Source organism: Pipistrellus kuhlii, unplaced genomic scaffold, assembly GCF_014108245.1.
Source record: "Pipistrellus kuhlii isolate mPipKuh1 unplaced genomic scaffold, mPipKuh1.p scaffold_m20_p_11, whole genome shotgun sequence".
Taxonomy (NCBI): domain Eukaryota; kingdom Metazoa; phylum Chordata; class Mammalia; order Chiroptera; family Vespertilionidae; genus Pipistrellus; species Pipistrellus kuhlii.
Genome location: NW_023425416.1, coordinates 42,207,795 through 42,224,528, shown reverse-complemented (window position 1 = coordinate 42,224,528; position 16,734 = coordinate 42,207,795). Strand labels below are relative to the sequence as shown.

Here is a 16,734-nt window from a genome sequence, read left to right as displayed (position 1 = left end):
CCTATTAGACAATATTCAATACTCCCAAATAAATGTATCTTCACAAAAATGAACATACAGATATAAATAACACTTTAAATAAAAAATTCAAAAACTCAGGATATGTGTGGATGTAAAGCAGAAAGGTATGAAATAGAGTTGACAGGACATAGAAGGAAAATTCAAGAAAGATCTCAAAGATACTCAGAGAAAAAGTCTAAAATAAAATATTCAAGATAAAACAATTTTCACAGAAAAATATAATGAGATAGTGAGGAAATAAATGAAAACATTCAAGAAAATGAAATAAGAACAGCGGTAAAAGTAATCCCAAAAAGAACTGGTAGAGCCAGCACCGGTTTGGCTCAGTGGATAGAGCGTGGGCCTGCGGACTGAAAGGTCCCGTGTTTGATTCCAGTCAAGGGCATGTACCTTGGTTGCGGGCACATCCCCAGTAGGGGGTGTGCAAGAGGCAGCTGGTCGATGATTCTCTCTCATCAATGTTTCTAACTCTCTATCCCTCTCTCTTTCCCTCTGTGAAAAATCAATAAAATATATTAAAAAAAAAAAAAAAAAGTAAATGATGTAAGTTTAAAAAAAAAAAAAAAAAAGAACTGGTAGAAAATAGGCAAAAGTGATCATCATCCACACAGTTGGAGTTTCTAAAACAAAAAAATAAAACCACACACACAACAAAAGGGAATAAATATTTAAAAGGAAATGAATATTTAAAATCCAAAAATACCTTCCAGAAAGAAAAGAAGATATGAATCAATATAATCAAAAGGCACACCTGGAAAAATTATTCTAAAATAATTATTAGACATAACCTAGGAAAACCACTAGACTTTAAAGGTAATGGGAGAAATCCTCTGGGCCTGGAATCAAACAGATCAATGACTTCTAAATAAAAGGAGGAAGGCACTGTCTTCTTGAGAACAATATAATTTTTAAAGCAAGACAACAGTGTAACAAAAAATAAATCGATGAAATTGAAAATAGGAAAATCAACGAGCTAACCAAGAAAAAGAGAGAAGACAAACATTATCAAAATTAGGGGGGGAAAGTGGAGAAACCTGACAAACCAGGTGATCAAAGTCAATATCCACATCGGTAAATCATGTGCTATATGCGATAAAGGGGCACTTTCCCACTGTGGTTTTCTTCCTCAAAGCCAATAACATGAGAAAAACAAAAGAAAAATTCCAATAGAGAGGCATCATACAAAATATTTGGCCAGTATTCCTCAAAACTGTCAAGGTCATCAAATGCCAAACATTGGTAGCCAGAGTGTGGAGTTTGGAAATTTTAAAACATGACTTCCAAATTACTTCACTCTACTCCCATCAATCTGATTATGTGGCTGCTTGACTAAAAAAATGCGCTACAGAATGAAGATTTCTGGTCCTGGGTCTTCAGTGTTAAAAATAATACAGTCAACATTTGTTAAAAGATGGCTAGGCAGACTTCATTCAGGAGCATCACAGTCGGCATAGGGACCACTGCAACGTGATTTTGCAGTGGAAGAGCCTGGGCTTGACTCCACATGTGAAAATGGGCATTAAGAGCCCAGGTGCAGGTCTGGAGGCAGTGGATGGGAAAGTACTAAGGGAAAACAAGAACAGAAGAATCTTGTCCCCATTTCTCTGTTGTAGGTGGCTGGAACAGCACTGGGTGTTACACCTGTGGGGTCAGACCAGATCTGGGTTTAGCGACCTTAGTACTTGAGTTCTGGCTAGGAAAGATTTCAGAGCCAAGACTCCAACTATAAGAGAACATTTATAGAAGTAAAAAAGGGGCCCTTTGAGTTTGGGAGTGAGGAAGCTAATGGTAAAACGTCTGGGGGATGGGGAAAGGGGAAGAAGAAGGGGAAAGGATTACGGGAAAGGTGTGGGCATGCTCCAGGGTGGGAGAGCCTGCTGGGTCCTTTGCCCTAAGGGTTTGAAGGGTGGAGACTTTGGGGTAGGCGCCCCCCCTCCCCTGGGAAGATTTCAATAGAATGTGCAGCAGTTTTCTGGGTGTGTCCTATCAGGGTTGTGGTACCAGGGCAGGAGGGTCTTCATTCAATGCAGCTGGTCCTGAGGTCAGCTTTGGTGTGGCTTATCTAGTTTTGTTGCTTTCCAGGGCCTGGGGCTGAAATACTAGAGGCCTAGATGTTATCTCTAGGGAGCCCAAACCACAGGACCAGCGATAAGCTAGGGGAGGAAAGGTCACCCTGGGGCAAGGGCCCACCCTACAACTGTCCTTTGCTAGGCTCCAAGGACTTTCCACCGTGGTGACCTTCTCTGCCTGGCCCACCTGTCCTTGTTCTACTCACGTCTAATTGCCTGCAACACCTCAACCAACTTAATTTTCATTTGGCAGAATGACTATACGGATGTCATTTCATTCCTGTGTTCCTCAGTACAGAAGCCCTTGAGGCGACTTTAGTCCCAGTCATCTAACTGCACCCTGAATAAGAAGCTCCTAGCTAAGCCCAGTGAATCCGAGTACAATGAAAAGCAAGACAACAAATAACACGATTGCCAGCTGTTACTGCTAATGAACCCACGGTTGTAACTCGCCATACTGCTCCCAGGAATCAGCAATTGTGGGAACTCTTTCCGGAACCATTGATTGGCTTACATTCATGTCAATCAAAGTTTTTCTGCCCAATGGGCCTTTCCGTCCATAAATAGGGTGCGAGCCTATTGGGTAAGACTCCTAGTGTGAGAAAAAACAAACAAAAAAAAAAAACCCAACCCAAAAGACCATAGAGGAGTAACTCACCACAGGAAGTGGGATCTAGTACGACCCAATGAACTCCTTCTTTTGGCAGCAAGTTCAGTCCCGGAACCCGCCCAAGAGGAAGAACATTCTGATTGGCTGTTTAGCACAGGGGCACAGAGGCTCACGGGAGTTTCGACCAAGCACTCGCCTCTATTGCCCAGTTGGCCTGTCAATCAATGAGCTTCTCGGGAAGGACGGAAACAGACAGCCTTTTGGCCCCGCCTCTTCCGGGGCCGGTGTGAAAGGGCAGCGGGCCGCCCCGGCTGGGAACTCGCCGTGTGGGCGGGGTCGCGCCTCCCCGAAGGGAGAGTGCCTCCGCCGGGAAGCGCCGGGACAGTCCCGTGCGCGGGGGCCCTGCGGGGCGGGCCGGGGCCGGGGGGCACTCTCGGGGGCGGGGGCAGGGCCGGGGCGGAGCCGTAGGAGGCGGAAGCGGCGAGTGCGCTCGAGCCGGAGCTGTGGCGAAGCCATCGTCCGCGGACCGCGGACCGGCGTCGGCGGGGTTGGCCGGGGCGGGAGAGCCTGGGCGGGCGGGCTGAAGCCCGGGGGTCGAGGCCGGGCACCGGGGGACGGGCGGGCTCACCCCCCGCGCGGTCGTCGGAGCGGGTTGGATTCCCGCCCTCCCTCCAACCCCCGCGCAGTCCTGGGGAGGATGCAGCCGGGCGCCCCGGGGCGGGACGGGCGGCGGCGGCGGCGGCTGCAGCGCTAGCGGCGCTGGGGGTGGGCGCGGCGGCGGCGGCGGCATGAGGCGCGCGGCCGGCGCCCGCGGGAGGGAGGCGCTGCCGGCGGCCCTGCCGCTCACGCCCGAGCTCCTCGCCTTGCCCTGTCCGCGGGGCCCCGGCCGCTCTCGCGCCGGCCGCCGCCCGGGCCGCCGCTGGTGACCACTCGCCGCGCCGCGGAGGCTTCACCCGCGCCCTCCCCCAGGACGCTCGGCGGAGCTCTGGCCTCTGCGCCGCGCGCCGGGTGACGGCGAGGCCGGAAGATGGCCTGGGTGCTCAAGATGGACGAGGTGATCGAGTCCGGGCTGGTGCACGACTTCGACGCCAGCCTCACGGGCATCGGGCAGGAGCTGGGCGCCGGCGCTTACAGCATGAGGTACCGTACCGGGCGCCCTGGGCCGGGCGGGCGGGCGGACGGACGGACGCACGGACGCGTCCGTACCCTTGGGGAAGGCTTGCAGGACCCTGGACCTTTTCCAGGCGCGGCTGCGATCAGCGGTGCCCCGGGCCTGCCGCGTGGCCGCCGGGGCCGTGCAGCCTCGCAGGCCTCTGCCCACCCCGGGGGCGGGCTTGGGAGCGCGGCCCCTGCAACCTTGGGCCCCGGAATGGCTGAGGGTTTCATTTTTATTTTATATTATTATTATTATTATTATTATTATTATTATTTTGCTGTAAAACACGCCCGGCTGTGAAACGAAGGGCTTGGGTTGATGGGGAAGGGGTTTCATTTCCTTGCAAGTGATTGAAATACAGGACGAAATGTTTGGACTTCTATTGGGGGAAGTACTCTTGCAGCAAAGTTTTCATATCAGTTCCTACCTGCTCCGTGCTGCATTGTAGCCTTTCCTAGTTGCAACCCTAGTCACATGATTCCGTGTGACAATAGCCACCGGGGGGGAGAGAAGCACATCCACGGTAGTTGCGGTTCGTGGACTGTCTCACAATGAAATTTTTCATTTTGGGGACTACCCTCTCAGGCTGCTGCTTTTTAAGATACAGTGGATGCACCCCGATCAATAGTTTGTCGGGTTTTCACCGCCTCTGTCGGCAGCCATTCATTTCGTTTAAATTTGAGGGGTTGAAACTGATCTGAGTTGAGTCTCCGGCCTCGATCCTGAGCAATACTGTTCTTTTAACTCCTGTCAACTCGGCAACTCTTTTTTTCCTAGCTTTTTTTTTTTTTTTTTTTTTTTTGAAATTCAGTTTTACATACTATGAAGTCGCCCCATTAAGGTATAAGGCTCGATAGTTTGGCAGTTTTTTGTTCACACGAACGAAAGTGAGATCTTGATTCCCCATCTGTTCCTTAAAGGAATGCCCTGGAGTGCTGTCCAGCTGCCCGCAGCCTCCGTCCATGTCACTGCTGCCCTCAGGGAGGACAAACGACCCGAGGAAGAAAGTTCTGGGTCAGTGAAGGCCTGGGTTGGCGGGGGCTGCTCCCTGAAGTGATTAGGCTTTTAGATCTTATAAAATACACAGCTCTCGAAAAGATGAAGGTGTTAGAGGAAGTGCTTGAAGGAAAGCCCTCCTTCACCAGTCTCTGACCCTGATTCTGTCTGCGCTGGTCTCTCTGAACTTGGCACTTCTTCTCTCCGCAGTTGTGCAACTGGATGAGGCGGCTTGTCTTTTTGGAACAAGTGTTTAAGTAGTTGAGGAAATTGAGCTACTGAAAGTCATAGGGTCACCCAGATGGGCGTACTGGAGGCGGTGATTGCCAGGGGGAAAGGTGGCCCCTGGCTTTTCCAGGAGACCTGGGCTTGCCCTGAAAGGAAAGGAGGGCAGGTGAAACAAATTCATTGTGTCTCTTCGGTTGCTTCTCAGTTGCCAACTATGAAAAAGTGAAAGTTTGCTGCTGAGAGCATTGTTGTTTGAGTTATTTTGAGCTTTTTTTATTTTCTGCAAAGGAAGTAAAATCTTGATATTAAACCTTTCCTTGATCTTTTTTTAAAAAGTAATGTGTGATATCTTTATAATTCTGTGTTTTTTACAACACTTCTCATGGGAAAACTTTCCCCTTGAATGCTTTTGGTTATTGGTGATATGGTATGTATCTTTTAATCTAAAATTTTCAAGTATCTTTAAAGGCAAATACCATTTTGGTTATATTTTTTCCCATATATTTTGGATATCCGTTTGCTCCTCAAAAACTAAGGAATCCATGGGAGTCTTTGCCTCTTAGAAATTCAAGACCCTTTATTTGAGATTCAAATTTAGGAAATTGCAAAATTGACTTGATCTGGAGCAAGTCTGAATGCTTTAAGCTTTGCTGTCTTCATTTGCATTGCATTCCCCACCTGGCTCTGGAGCTCCCTGAGGGCCAGGTGGGTCTCAGGAATGAATGGCCAGTGTCCTTTCACTGCTTGGCAGTCTCTTTTCCTCTGGTGTCAAATGCTTGTCCTTCTTTCATTTGTTCTCTCAAGTTCAAAAAGTAAACTTGAAATTATTTGAAAAGTGACCTTTTTTTTCTTGATTTCAGAGAAGGAGATTGAGAAGGAGAATTGATCTGCTGCCTCCTGCACGACCCCTGCTGGGGATGGAGCTTGTAACCTGGGCATGTGCCCTTGACAGGAATTGAAACTGGGACCCTTCAGTCCACACACCCATCTATGCTCTATATCCACTGAACCAAACAGTGAGGGCTGAAAGTGACTTTTTAAAAAAAATTTTTTTAAATATATTTTATTGATTTTTCACAGAGAGGGATAGAGAGTTAGAAACATCAATGAGAGAGAATCATCGATCAGCTGCCTCTTGCACACCCCCTACTGGGGATGTGCCCGCAACCAAGGTCCATGCCCTTGACCGAAATCAAACCCGGGACCTTTCACTCTGCAGACCGACGCTCTATCCACTGAGCCAAACCGGTCCCGGCTGAAAGTGACTTCTTGATAAAAGTTTCCTTTGTAGGCAGCTTTGTGTTTTCCTTTCAAAGTGGAGTGTGCTTACTGTATTTGGGTATTGGATGACTTACCAGGGATTTTTAAAGACTTCTTTTAGAAAATGGTTTCTTCAGGTTTACGGTACCTAGCTTGAAAGAGATCTTTTTTCTCAATTTTCTGACTTAACTTAAAAATATGTTTGCATTAAATGATGTAGGCTAATTTCTGGTATTACCTTTGCTGCTCTTCCCCCCCCCCTTCTTTTGTGTATTGTGTTCTTTGTGTATTGTTGTGAGATATGAGCTGCTTCAGATTTTATAGGAAATGAGGCAGGTTACAAAGAGTTTTTAAAATCTCAGTTACAACATCAGGATCCTAGAGATGGATGAAGAGACCCTAGAAAACCGATAGACCAGTCCTTTCCTTCTAAGTGAGTAAACCTAAGCTCATAGATGTTAAGTGATTGGCCCCAGTGGCTTGTCAGTGGCACTACCATTCCAAATGAAGGCTCAGCTCTCACCTGCTGAATGAAGGCTGAAACTCATCTGAAACCTGGGGTCACTCATGTTCTGTGAAGTAAGGACCAGGTAACGAAGTAACTTAAACTGCTAGTAGGGTCATTGGGACCACTGGTAATTTTCTTTCCATCGCTGTTCGAATGAAATTATGATCTGTAGCATGTTACTTTTCTGGATTTAAGAAATAATACTGGTCTGGCCGTTTGCTCAGTGGTTAGAGCAAGGCCCACAGACTGAAGGGTCCTGGGTTTGATTCCGGTCAAGGCCACATACCTGGGTTTCATGTTCAATCCTCGACCTGGTTCAGGTGCATGTGGGAGATAACCAATCGATGTGTCTCTCTCACATAGATGTCTCTCTCTCAAAATCAATGGAAAAAAATATCCTGGGGTGAAGATTAAACTCCCTCACCCCCCACCCCCCCCAAAAAAAAGAAATAATGCAACTTCTTTAGATTACACATAAAAACTTTGATATTAAATTATTACTTTACAAAGGACATTGATCTGCCCTGTTAAACTTCTCTGTAGTATAAGTCTATTTTGAAGCACATTGCACATTCTGTAGGAGGTGCACTCATTGTTTACAAATTATTTGCTAAATCAAAACTGCTTTGAGGTGAAGGCAAATTCTTCTATTGATTGAAAGGTTAAAATGCCAGTGTATAGACTTTGTGAGGTAATGGGAAAATTTCAACTTGATCAGTTTTAAGTTAGTAAAAGATTACTAAGGATGTGGTTTATTATGTAGCTATTAATAGCAGCTGTTTTTCTTTTGGTCTCGTGCTAAATAAAACAAAGGGTTCTTGGGTAGGTGACATGTCTTGGAAGTATAAAAAAATTTTAGGATCAGTGAAATGTTAAAAATTATAGTGGTGCCTGAGACTACTTCCAGAATTGGCAATAATTCCTATAAAATTTCTCATTTCAAAGTTTAAAAACTTGTTCTGGCTTTAATCTTGGCTGGATTATAAGAAAGAATTTATTAAGTTATTTATTAAAACCATATTGATTTCAGATCAAATTGTTCATTTTGGTTTTTAAATATATTACCTTAAAATGGATTGACAAAAAAAAAGCTAGATAAATTATAAGGCTTTGCCTGTCAGAGCGTCTCTATCATATTTTTTTGTTGTTGTTTACAACCATTTTTAAAAGTGAAAGCCATTCTTAAATCGTGGTTGTACAAAAACAGTCTGGCTGGATTTGGCCCTCGGGATGTAGCTAGTCTACCCCTGCTCCAAAGGATAGATGAACAGTAGGCTTTGATTGCCTCGAGAAAGACTTGCTGCGTATTGGAATCTTATATTCAAGAAATAACTTTTGCTGAAACCGGTTTTGTTCAGTGGATAGAGCGTCGGCCTACAGACTAAAAGGTCTCTGGTTCGATTCCGGGCAAAGGCATGTATTAAATTATTAAGTTATTGGTTGCGAGCACATCCCCAGGCAGCTGATCGATATTTCTCTCTCATCCATGTTTCTAACTCTCTCTTCCTCTCTGTTAAAAAATCAATAAAATATATTTAAAAGAGAAAAATAACTCTTATATAGACTAAAAACTGTCAACTAATTAATATACATTCTATTTGTCCATAGATTTTGTGTTCCATTTTAAAAAATTATAGTGTCCCCTCTCCCCACTAAACACAAGATTCAATGCTGTTTATATTCTTAATTCGGGGCTGTTTGAAATGTGACAGCTTATTGATAGGGTCTCATAAATTTGATATTTTATTAAGGTGACACCTGTCAATTTGCCAAGACATACTTAAATATTTGCTATTAGTGGAATTGCCATCTGATGCCTCATCTTTGTTTGCTTTAGGTTCTGTGACTGAATTTAGAAGGACCTCTGTAATAATTATTTTGCTTGCTTTGGTACATGACTAGTAGATGGATATGAAACAGATCTGTGTTGAACTTTGGTGTGGCAATCTCTTTTAAAACTTGCTGAGTTTTTTGGAGTTTGTGAAATTGTTATCTTGAAATATGGACTACAAAAGAACTAGTTTTTGTTAAGTGCAACCGCATTTTTAACTTATTTTTTTAATTCTTACATGATTTTAGATTTACAACTTACAGAGATAGTCTAGCAAGTTGACGTGAACCCTTTACCCAGTTTCTCCTACTTCCATAACCAGAGTACAGTTTTTTTTAATCCTCACCCTAGGATATGCTTTTAGTAATCTTAAGAGAGAGAAGGGGGCAAAGGCGGGGTGGGGGGTGGGGGGGAGAGACACCTAGCCTCACAGGGGATGGAACCCATTAGTATATGGGACCATCTTCCAACTGCCCAGCCAGGGCCAGAGGACAGCTTTAAAAGATGCCATGGTGCAGTACTGTTATGTAAAGTACAGAATTTATTTGGTTCGCGGTTTTTTGTCTGTTGTCCTTGTAATCTGGGTTTCAATCTCAGACATGCCATTTTGCTTAGTGTTTGTCTCCTCTTTTATGACTTTGACAATCTTTTTTTTTTTTTTAATATATTTTATTGATTTTATACAGAGAGGAAGGGAGAGAGATAGAGGGTTAGAAACATCGATGAGAGAGAGTCATCGATCAGCTGCCTCTTGCACACTCCCTACTGGGGATATGCCCGCAACCAAGGTACATGCCCTTGACCGGAATCGAACCCGGGACCCTTCAGTCCCCAAGCCGACGCTCTATCCATTGAGCCAAACCGGTCCCGGCGACTTTGACAATCTTGATATGTAGTGGTCAAAGCTGTTTTTAAACATGAAAAATAAAATTTTGGAAGCAAAGCTAGAATACACCTGTGAATACTATTTTGAGTTCAGAGAAATCTCTTGTCATTTTAGCAGAATGACTTTGAGTAGGATCACTCCTTGGTGTCATTTTCACTCATTTATGGATTACTTTGTCTCAATCTCAAATTACTTTGTCTCTGAATAGAATAGTATACTGTGTTTTTTTGTAGTCCCTTCATAATTAAGAAATTTAAAAATTTACTTAAAGTAACAAAGGTGTTTATATTACTGGGAAGTGGGAAGTAGCCACCTCCTAATAATCTCCAGGCCCCTTTTCCTACTTTCCCTCTCTTTTTATCTCCCTCTCCCTCTCAATGTTTCCTATTTAAAATATTATTCTCCTAAGTAAAATATATGAAAAAGAGTGGCATTGTCTTATGCTTTTTGCACATCTTTTTAATATCTCACTTAGAAAACAAATCAATTCTCTTATCTGCTTTTGGAATATATCGTTTTGGTTGATATACATGAAGAAAGTCTAGCTTCAGATACATATGGGGAAGTGACGATTTCTTAAAATTGCAACTTAGAATTGGCAGTTGTGTCCATGTGTTTTTTTGTCTTGTTACAGAATCATTTGGTCTGTCTTGGACTTAATCTGATCTCTTTCCCTGCATAATTTTGAAATGTGCATGCATTGTTCATTTGGGAAAAAAACAGTGGTTTTTCCTGAGTTGTGCAGATCTTCTAAATGTTGATGCTTTTCACTAGGCGGTATCGAAAAATCACATTCCTTAATGTGGCCACTATCTCATCAGAGAAAGCACATGGTGGAGGGTTCAGATTTTATCATTGGCAACAAATTTCACAGTTGTAAAGGATGGGTTCACTTATTCATTTTTTAGGAAGTTTTTGTTAAATACCCAGGTCTGAATATTCACAGTTTATCAGTTTTTCTTTCAAGTTAAAAATGATATTCTGAGCCAAAACCGGTTTGGCTCAGTGGATAGAGCGTCTGCCTGTGGACTGAAGGGTCCCAGGTTCGATTCCGGTCAAGGGTACGTACCTTGGTTGCGGTCACATCCCCGGTAGGGAGTGTGCAGGAGGCAGCTGATGGATGTTTCTCTCTCATCAATGTTTCTAACTCTCTATTCCTCTCCCTTCCTCTCTGTGAAAAATCAATAAAATATATTTATAAAAAAAATGATATTCTGAGAGAGAAACTGCTAAGTCAGATCCCAGTGCTAGAATTGTTTCCTTGAGACAACCATAGCACACAGGTGTGCCCAGAAATACGTTATACCTGCCCGAGGACTAATATATAATAGGTGTGCCCAGAAATACATTATACCTGCCCAAGGACTAATATATAATAGGTGTGCCCAGAAATACATTATACCTGCCCGAGGACTAATATATGACAGGTGTGCCCAGAAATACATTATACCTGCCCAAGGACTAATATATGACAGGTGTGCCCAGAAATACATTATACCTGCCCGAGGACTAATATATAATAGGTGTGCCCAGAAATACATTATACCTGCCCAAGGACTAATATATGACAGGTGTGCCCAGAAATACATTATACCTGCCCAAGGACTAATATATGACAGGTGTGCCCAGAAATACATTATACCTGCCCGAGGACTAATATATAATAGGTGTGCCCAGAAATACATTATACCTGCCCAAGGACTAATATATGACAGGTGTGCCCAGAAATACATTATACCTGCCCAAGGACTAATATATGATAAAGTTAATTTTAAACAATGGCTGTTAGTGCAGTTGGTGCCACTGCCTTGACTCATGCCAAGGCACCAGCAGTTTTAATCACCATTGGTTTTGTGCCACAAGTACAAATGTCAACAAAGAGAAAAAAGGCAATAGTGTATTCTGAAAATAGGTTTGACCTCTTGGAAGAGTCTCGAGTTCCCCAGGATTACACGGACCACACTTTGAGAACCTTTGATCTAATGTGTGCCTAGAGTTAGAATAGTTAAAATATTCTAAATTAAAAACAAACCCGTTATTAGAGCTCAGAGAAGTTAAATAGCCTACCATAGTATCACTCAACAAATGGCAGAGCTGGATTTGAACTGTGGATTGACACCAACCCACTCTTTCTGTGGCATCCTTTGCTACCTACCAATCAATATTGTAATTGAGAAGTCTTCTCAAGGTAATGAGAATATGATCGTTCTGGATTGGAAGAATCACTTGGGAATGCTGTATATATAGTATCTATTTTAAAAAAATTTTCTTGAGTCTTGCCTTTTTTTCCTCCACAACCTTGATGAACTTATTCTAGGAATTACCTTTTTTTAAACTTTTTATTTATTTTTTATTGATAGAGGAAGGGAGAGGGAGATGGAGAGGCAGAAACATCAATGATGAGAGTGAATCATTGTTCAGCTGCCTTCTGCATGCCCCACACTGGGGGTTGAGCCCTGTAACCCGGGCATGTGCCTGAACCATGACCTCCTGGTTCATAGGTCAAACTTCAGCTACTGAGCCATGCTGGTTGGGCAGTCTTCTTACATATATATGACAGAGGTATATACATATTTTCATTTTATTTTATTATTATTTGTAAAGACAGACTTTTATTTCTTATACTTCTGGAGACTGGAAGTCCAGCAAGGTAGAATTTATTCTGATGCCTCTTTTCTTGGCTTATAGGCAGCTGCCTTGTATGTGTATTCACATAGCTTGTTCTGTGTGGTTGCTTGGAGAGGAGGGAAATATCTTTTTTCCTCTTCATTTTTAAAAAAATATATTTTATTGACTTTTTTCAAAGAGGAAGGGAGAGGGATAGAGAGCTAGAAACACTGATGAGAAACATCAATCAGCTGCCTCCTGCACACCCCCTACTGGGGATGTGCCTGCAACCAAGGTACATGCCCTTGCTGGGAATCAAACTTGAGACCCTTCCTTTCACAGTTCACAGGCCGACGCTCTATCCACTGAGCCAAACCACTTAGGACTTTTTAAAAATTGTTTTCAGAGTGGAAGGGAGGGAGAGAGATAGAAGAAGCATCAATGATGAGGGGAATCACTATCGGCTGCCTCCTGCACACCCCACACTGGGGATCGAGCTTGCAACCCAGGCATGTGCCCTGACCGGGAATCAAACCGTGACCCTCCTGGTTCATAGGTTAATGCTCAGCCACTGAGCCACGCCGGCCCATCTTATGTCATATTTTGATGGCGTGTATTTATTGATCAACCTACACAGTTAGCATGGGGGTCTTAAAATTATACATTCCCCATGTCACTTTTCAGTATAATTAACTAATACTTCTAAGTCATAGCTTTCATTCTTATTTATATTCTCACCAAGAGGATTTTAAATGCTTACTTATATATGATATAGGTATATACATATTTTCATCTACTGTAGAGCCATTGTGGCTGGTGTGGTTGTTTTTTCATAAAGAGAACTGCTCTGAGTTCATAAGTCTCTTGTGTGTGTGTGTGTGTGTGTGTGTGTGTGTTTTGTTCCACGTAAGTGGAACTAAGCCCCTACCTAGATCACAGTGTTGAGAACTCCAGAGGAGGTCTGGGGAAGATTGCTGACTGCGTTCCTCAGTTATACTGTGTGCAGAAGAGTGTTTTCATAATTCTTAGGTATTGTATTAATAAAGGAGAAGTAGAACTAGTGGTAATTTAGTTTCTTTTTCAAAAAATTATATTTTATTGATTTTTCACAGAGAGGAAGAGAGAGGGATAGAGAGTTAGAAACATCAATGAGAGAGAATCATCGATCAGCTGCCTCTTGCACACTCCCTAGTGGGGATGTGCCCACAACCAAGGTACATGCCCTTGACTGGAATCGAACCTGGGACCTTTCAGTCTGCAGGCTGACGCTCTATCCACTGAGCCAAACCAGTTTCAGCTAGTTTCTGAATAATCAGTCAAGTGATTTAATAGAAATGTATCCCAGAAGGAGGGAATGCAGAATTTTCCGTCTATTTCATTTCCATATTTTGTTTGTAAATTAAATTTACTTAAAATGGGCCAGCCAAATACCTGAGTTAGTCAACAGCTTGCAGAAAACAGGGAAACAAAGCAATTCAGACAAGCCTTTGATATTGGTGTTATAGTAGTTATTCATTTGACTTTTATTATTTTACTTTTTAAAATATATTTTATTGATTTTTTTTACAGAGAGGAGAGGAGAGAGAGAGAGTTGGAAACATCGATGAGAGAGAGATATCGACCAGCTGCCTCCTGCACACCCCACACCAGGGATGTGCCCGCAACCAATGTATTATATATGCCCTTGACCAGAATTGAACCTGGGACCTTTCAGTCCGCAGACCGACTCTCTATCCACCGAGCCAAACCGGTTTTGGCTATTATTTTACTTTTTATTGAAAAATGAATATAGAAAAATTATCAAGATGTAAATGTACGTCTTGGTGAATTATGTCAGTTACTTCATACACTAATTGTAGGAATGTGAAATGGTGCAGCCACTTTGGAAAACACTCCAGCGCTTGCTCAAAAAGTTAAACATAGTTACCATATGACCCAGTAATTCTACTCCTAGATAGATACAGATATCCAAGGGAATTAAACATATGTCTACACAGAAACATACAAGTGTTCACAGCAGCATTATGAATAATAACCAAAAATTGGTAATAGTCTTGATGTTTATCATCTGATGAGTGGATAAATAGAATGGTATATCCATACAATGGAATATCATTCAGCCATAAAAAGGAATGAAGTAATGATACATGCTATAACATGGGTGGACCTTGAAAACAGATTAAGACAAGACCATGTGATTCTGTTTGATTAAATGACCAGTATGGCCGAAACCGGTTTGGCTCAGTGGATAGAGTGTTAACCTGCGGACTGAGGGGTCCCAGGATCGATTCCGGTAAGGGGCATGTACCTTAGTTGCGGGCACATCCCCGGTGCGGGGGGTGTGGGAGGTTGATGTTTCTCTCTCATCGATGGTTCTGGCTTTCTGTCCCTCTCTTCCTCTCTGTAAAGAGTCAATAAAATATATTTTAAAAAAATAAATGACCAGTATGGCAAATCCATATTGACAAAGTAGATCAGTGGTTGCCAGGGGTTGGGAGTATCTTAGGGGGAAAAGAGACAGGGAATGACTGCCAGCGGGTACAAGATTTCTTTTTGAGATTATGAAGATGTTCTGGAAGTAGTGATGATGACTGCACAATTCTGAATATACTAAAGCACACTGTATTATATACTTTAAAAGTATGAGTTTTGTGATATGTAACTTAAATATCAGCTGTTTTTAAGTATTAAAATTAAAAGCAAGCCAAACATCCACATATGTTTAACCTCCCAGGTTAACAGAGAATATAGGCAGTGCCCCAGAAGACACCCCCACCTCCACTCCTATTTACCTCCCAATTAATGCCCCAGGTTATTCTTGGGAGAAAAAATAGCAGTTGTTTTTACTGCCACTGTTTGCTTCTCAGAAGATGCCATTGTTTTAGACTAAGCATGAAGCTTTATGCTCTCAGAACTTGCCAAGCTTAGCAGGAAACTTTTTATAAAGTGCCATTTTAATCAAATGATTCTTTGTGATTTCATGGTGCTAATGTGACCTACCTTTGGCAGCAATAGTTCTTGCCTTTCAAAACAGGCAGCTACACACTCTTGACTTGCTCTTTTTTTTTTTTTTTTTTTTTTAGAACCATATGGAGTTTAAAGTGTTTAAAAATCTTTTTGAAGTAACTTTTTAAATGACATTTTTATTGTTAGCCTTTATCAGTAGCATGGACTTTACTATTAAATACTTCTTATTTGAGCTATCTAATCATAGCTGCTTCTCTTTGCCTCACAGCCACACTAAAGATAACAAGTTTAATATAATTTACGGGAGCCAGATTAGCATTGATAATTTTTTTATTCTGTGCATCATTTCTAAACTTAAATTTTAAAAGAAATTACCCCTAAACGTTTTTACATGCTTTTAAGTATTTTAAACCCAAAGTAAGGTCAATGTTGATTTAGTTTTTATTTTTTGCTTTTCAGTGATGTCTTGGCATTGCCCATTTTCAAGCAGGAAGATTCTAGCCTTCCATTGGACGATGAAACTAAAAACCCGCCCTTCCAGTATGTGATGTGTGCCGCAACATCTCCAGCAGTAAAACTGCACGATGAAACACTCACCTACCTGAACCAAGGTTAGTATGGCTGTGTCGTATTTTGCTGCTAGAATTTACAAGAATCCTAAATGAAAGTTTTGACTGATTACTGGAAGTCATTTTGAGTTATATTTTTTTCCCCTTAAGCTATATAACTTTAGTTCACAAAAATTGTAGGAAACTTATTGTGAGCCAACCAAGTTATAGTTTGTAGAGACTGATTTGCATGAGAGTCTATGGAACAAGATTTATTATATGGTTTTTCCGATAAAATCCGAAGGGGGAGCAAGTAGAAAGGATGTCAGTTATTTTTAGTAACAGTGGCTTCAATGTGGAACTTGAGAATGAATCAGAATTCAGCTAGCAAGGAACCTGGGTCTCCGGCATGAAGCATGTATGTGTTGAAAATAGACATAAGCTATATCAAGATGGAGTCTGTGGCTAAAATAAATCATGTCAAATATTGTCTACATATATCTTTTTGTACATTTTTATTATTTTTAAAATCTTTATTGTTCAGATTATTACAATTTTACCCCCCCATAGCGCCCCTCTACCTAGTGTCGTGTGTCCCGTGTCCCCCCCCACCCCACCCCCGTCCTTACGCTCCCCCTCTGTCCTCATCCATAGATGTATGATTTTTGTCCAGTCTCTTCCTGCATCCCCCACACCCCTTCCCCCCACTCCTGGGAATTGTCAGTCCACTCTCTTCCTATGCCCCTGATTCTATTATATTCACCATTTATTCTGTTCATCATGTTTTTATTCACTTGATTTTTAGATTCACTTGTTTGTTTGTTTGTTTGTTTGTTTTTAGGTTTTTTTTTGTTTTTTTTTAATATATTGTATTGATTTTTCACAGAGAGGGAGAGGGATAGAGAGTTAGAAACATCGATGAGAGAGAATCATCGACCAGGTGCCTCTTGCACACCCCCTACTGGGGATGTGCCCGCAACCAAGGTACATGCCCTTGACCGGAATCGAACCCGGGACCTTTCAGTCCACAGGCCAACGCTCTATCTA

The 16,734-nt window shown here is 42.3% G+C and overlaps 2 protein-coding genes across 10 annotated transcripts in view; one reads left to right on the top strand and one right to left on the bottom strand.

The window, feature by feature from the left end:
• Nucleotides 1-2,905: 2,905 nt before the first annotated feature.
• LOC118715455 (basic proline-rich protein-like) lies at nucleotides 2,906-4,089 on the bottom strand. Its single transcript, XM_036431773.2, has 2 exons — nucleotides 3,695-4,089; nucleotides 2,906-3,649 (listed from the first exon to the last, which is right to left on the bottom strand). Exon 2 carries the CDS (start codon nucleotides 3,488-3,490, stop codon nucleotides 2,918-2,920), a length of 573 nt encoding a protein of 190 aa, XP_036287666.1. The 5' UTR covers nucleotides 3,491-3,649; nucleotides 3,695-4,089; the 3' UTR covers nucleotides 2,906-2,917.
• UBP1 (upstream binding protein 1) overlaps nucleotides 3,701-16,734 on the top strand; it is a 47,906-nt gene continuing 34,872 nt past the window's right edge. For all 9 annotated transcript variants that reach the window (XR_004986893.2, XR_004986895.1, XR_004986896.1 and 6 more), the window contains exons 1-2: nucleotides 3,701-3,840; nucleotides 15,599-15,750. Coding sequence is in view for 5 of the 9 variants with exons in the window: in XM_045579355.1 (XP_045435311.1) it covers nucleotides 3,728-3,840; nucleotides 15,599-15,750 (265 nt within the window). In the remaining 4 variants the exon portion in view is untranslated. The remainder of the gene's footprint in view (nucleotides 3,841-15,598; nucleotides 15,751-16,734) is intronic.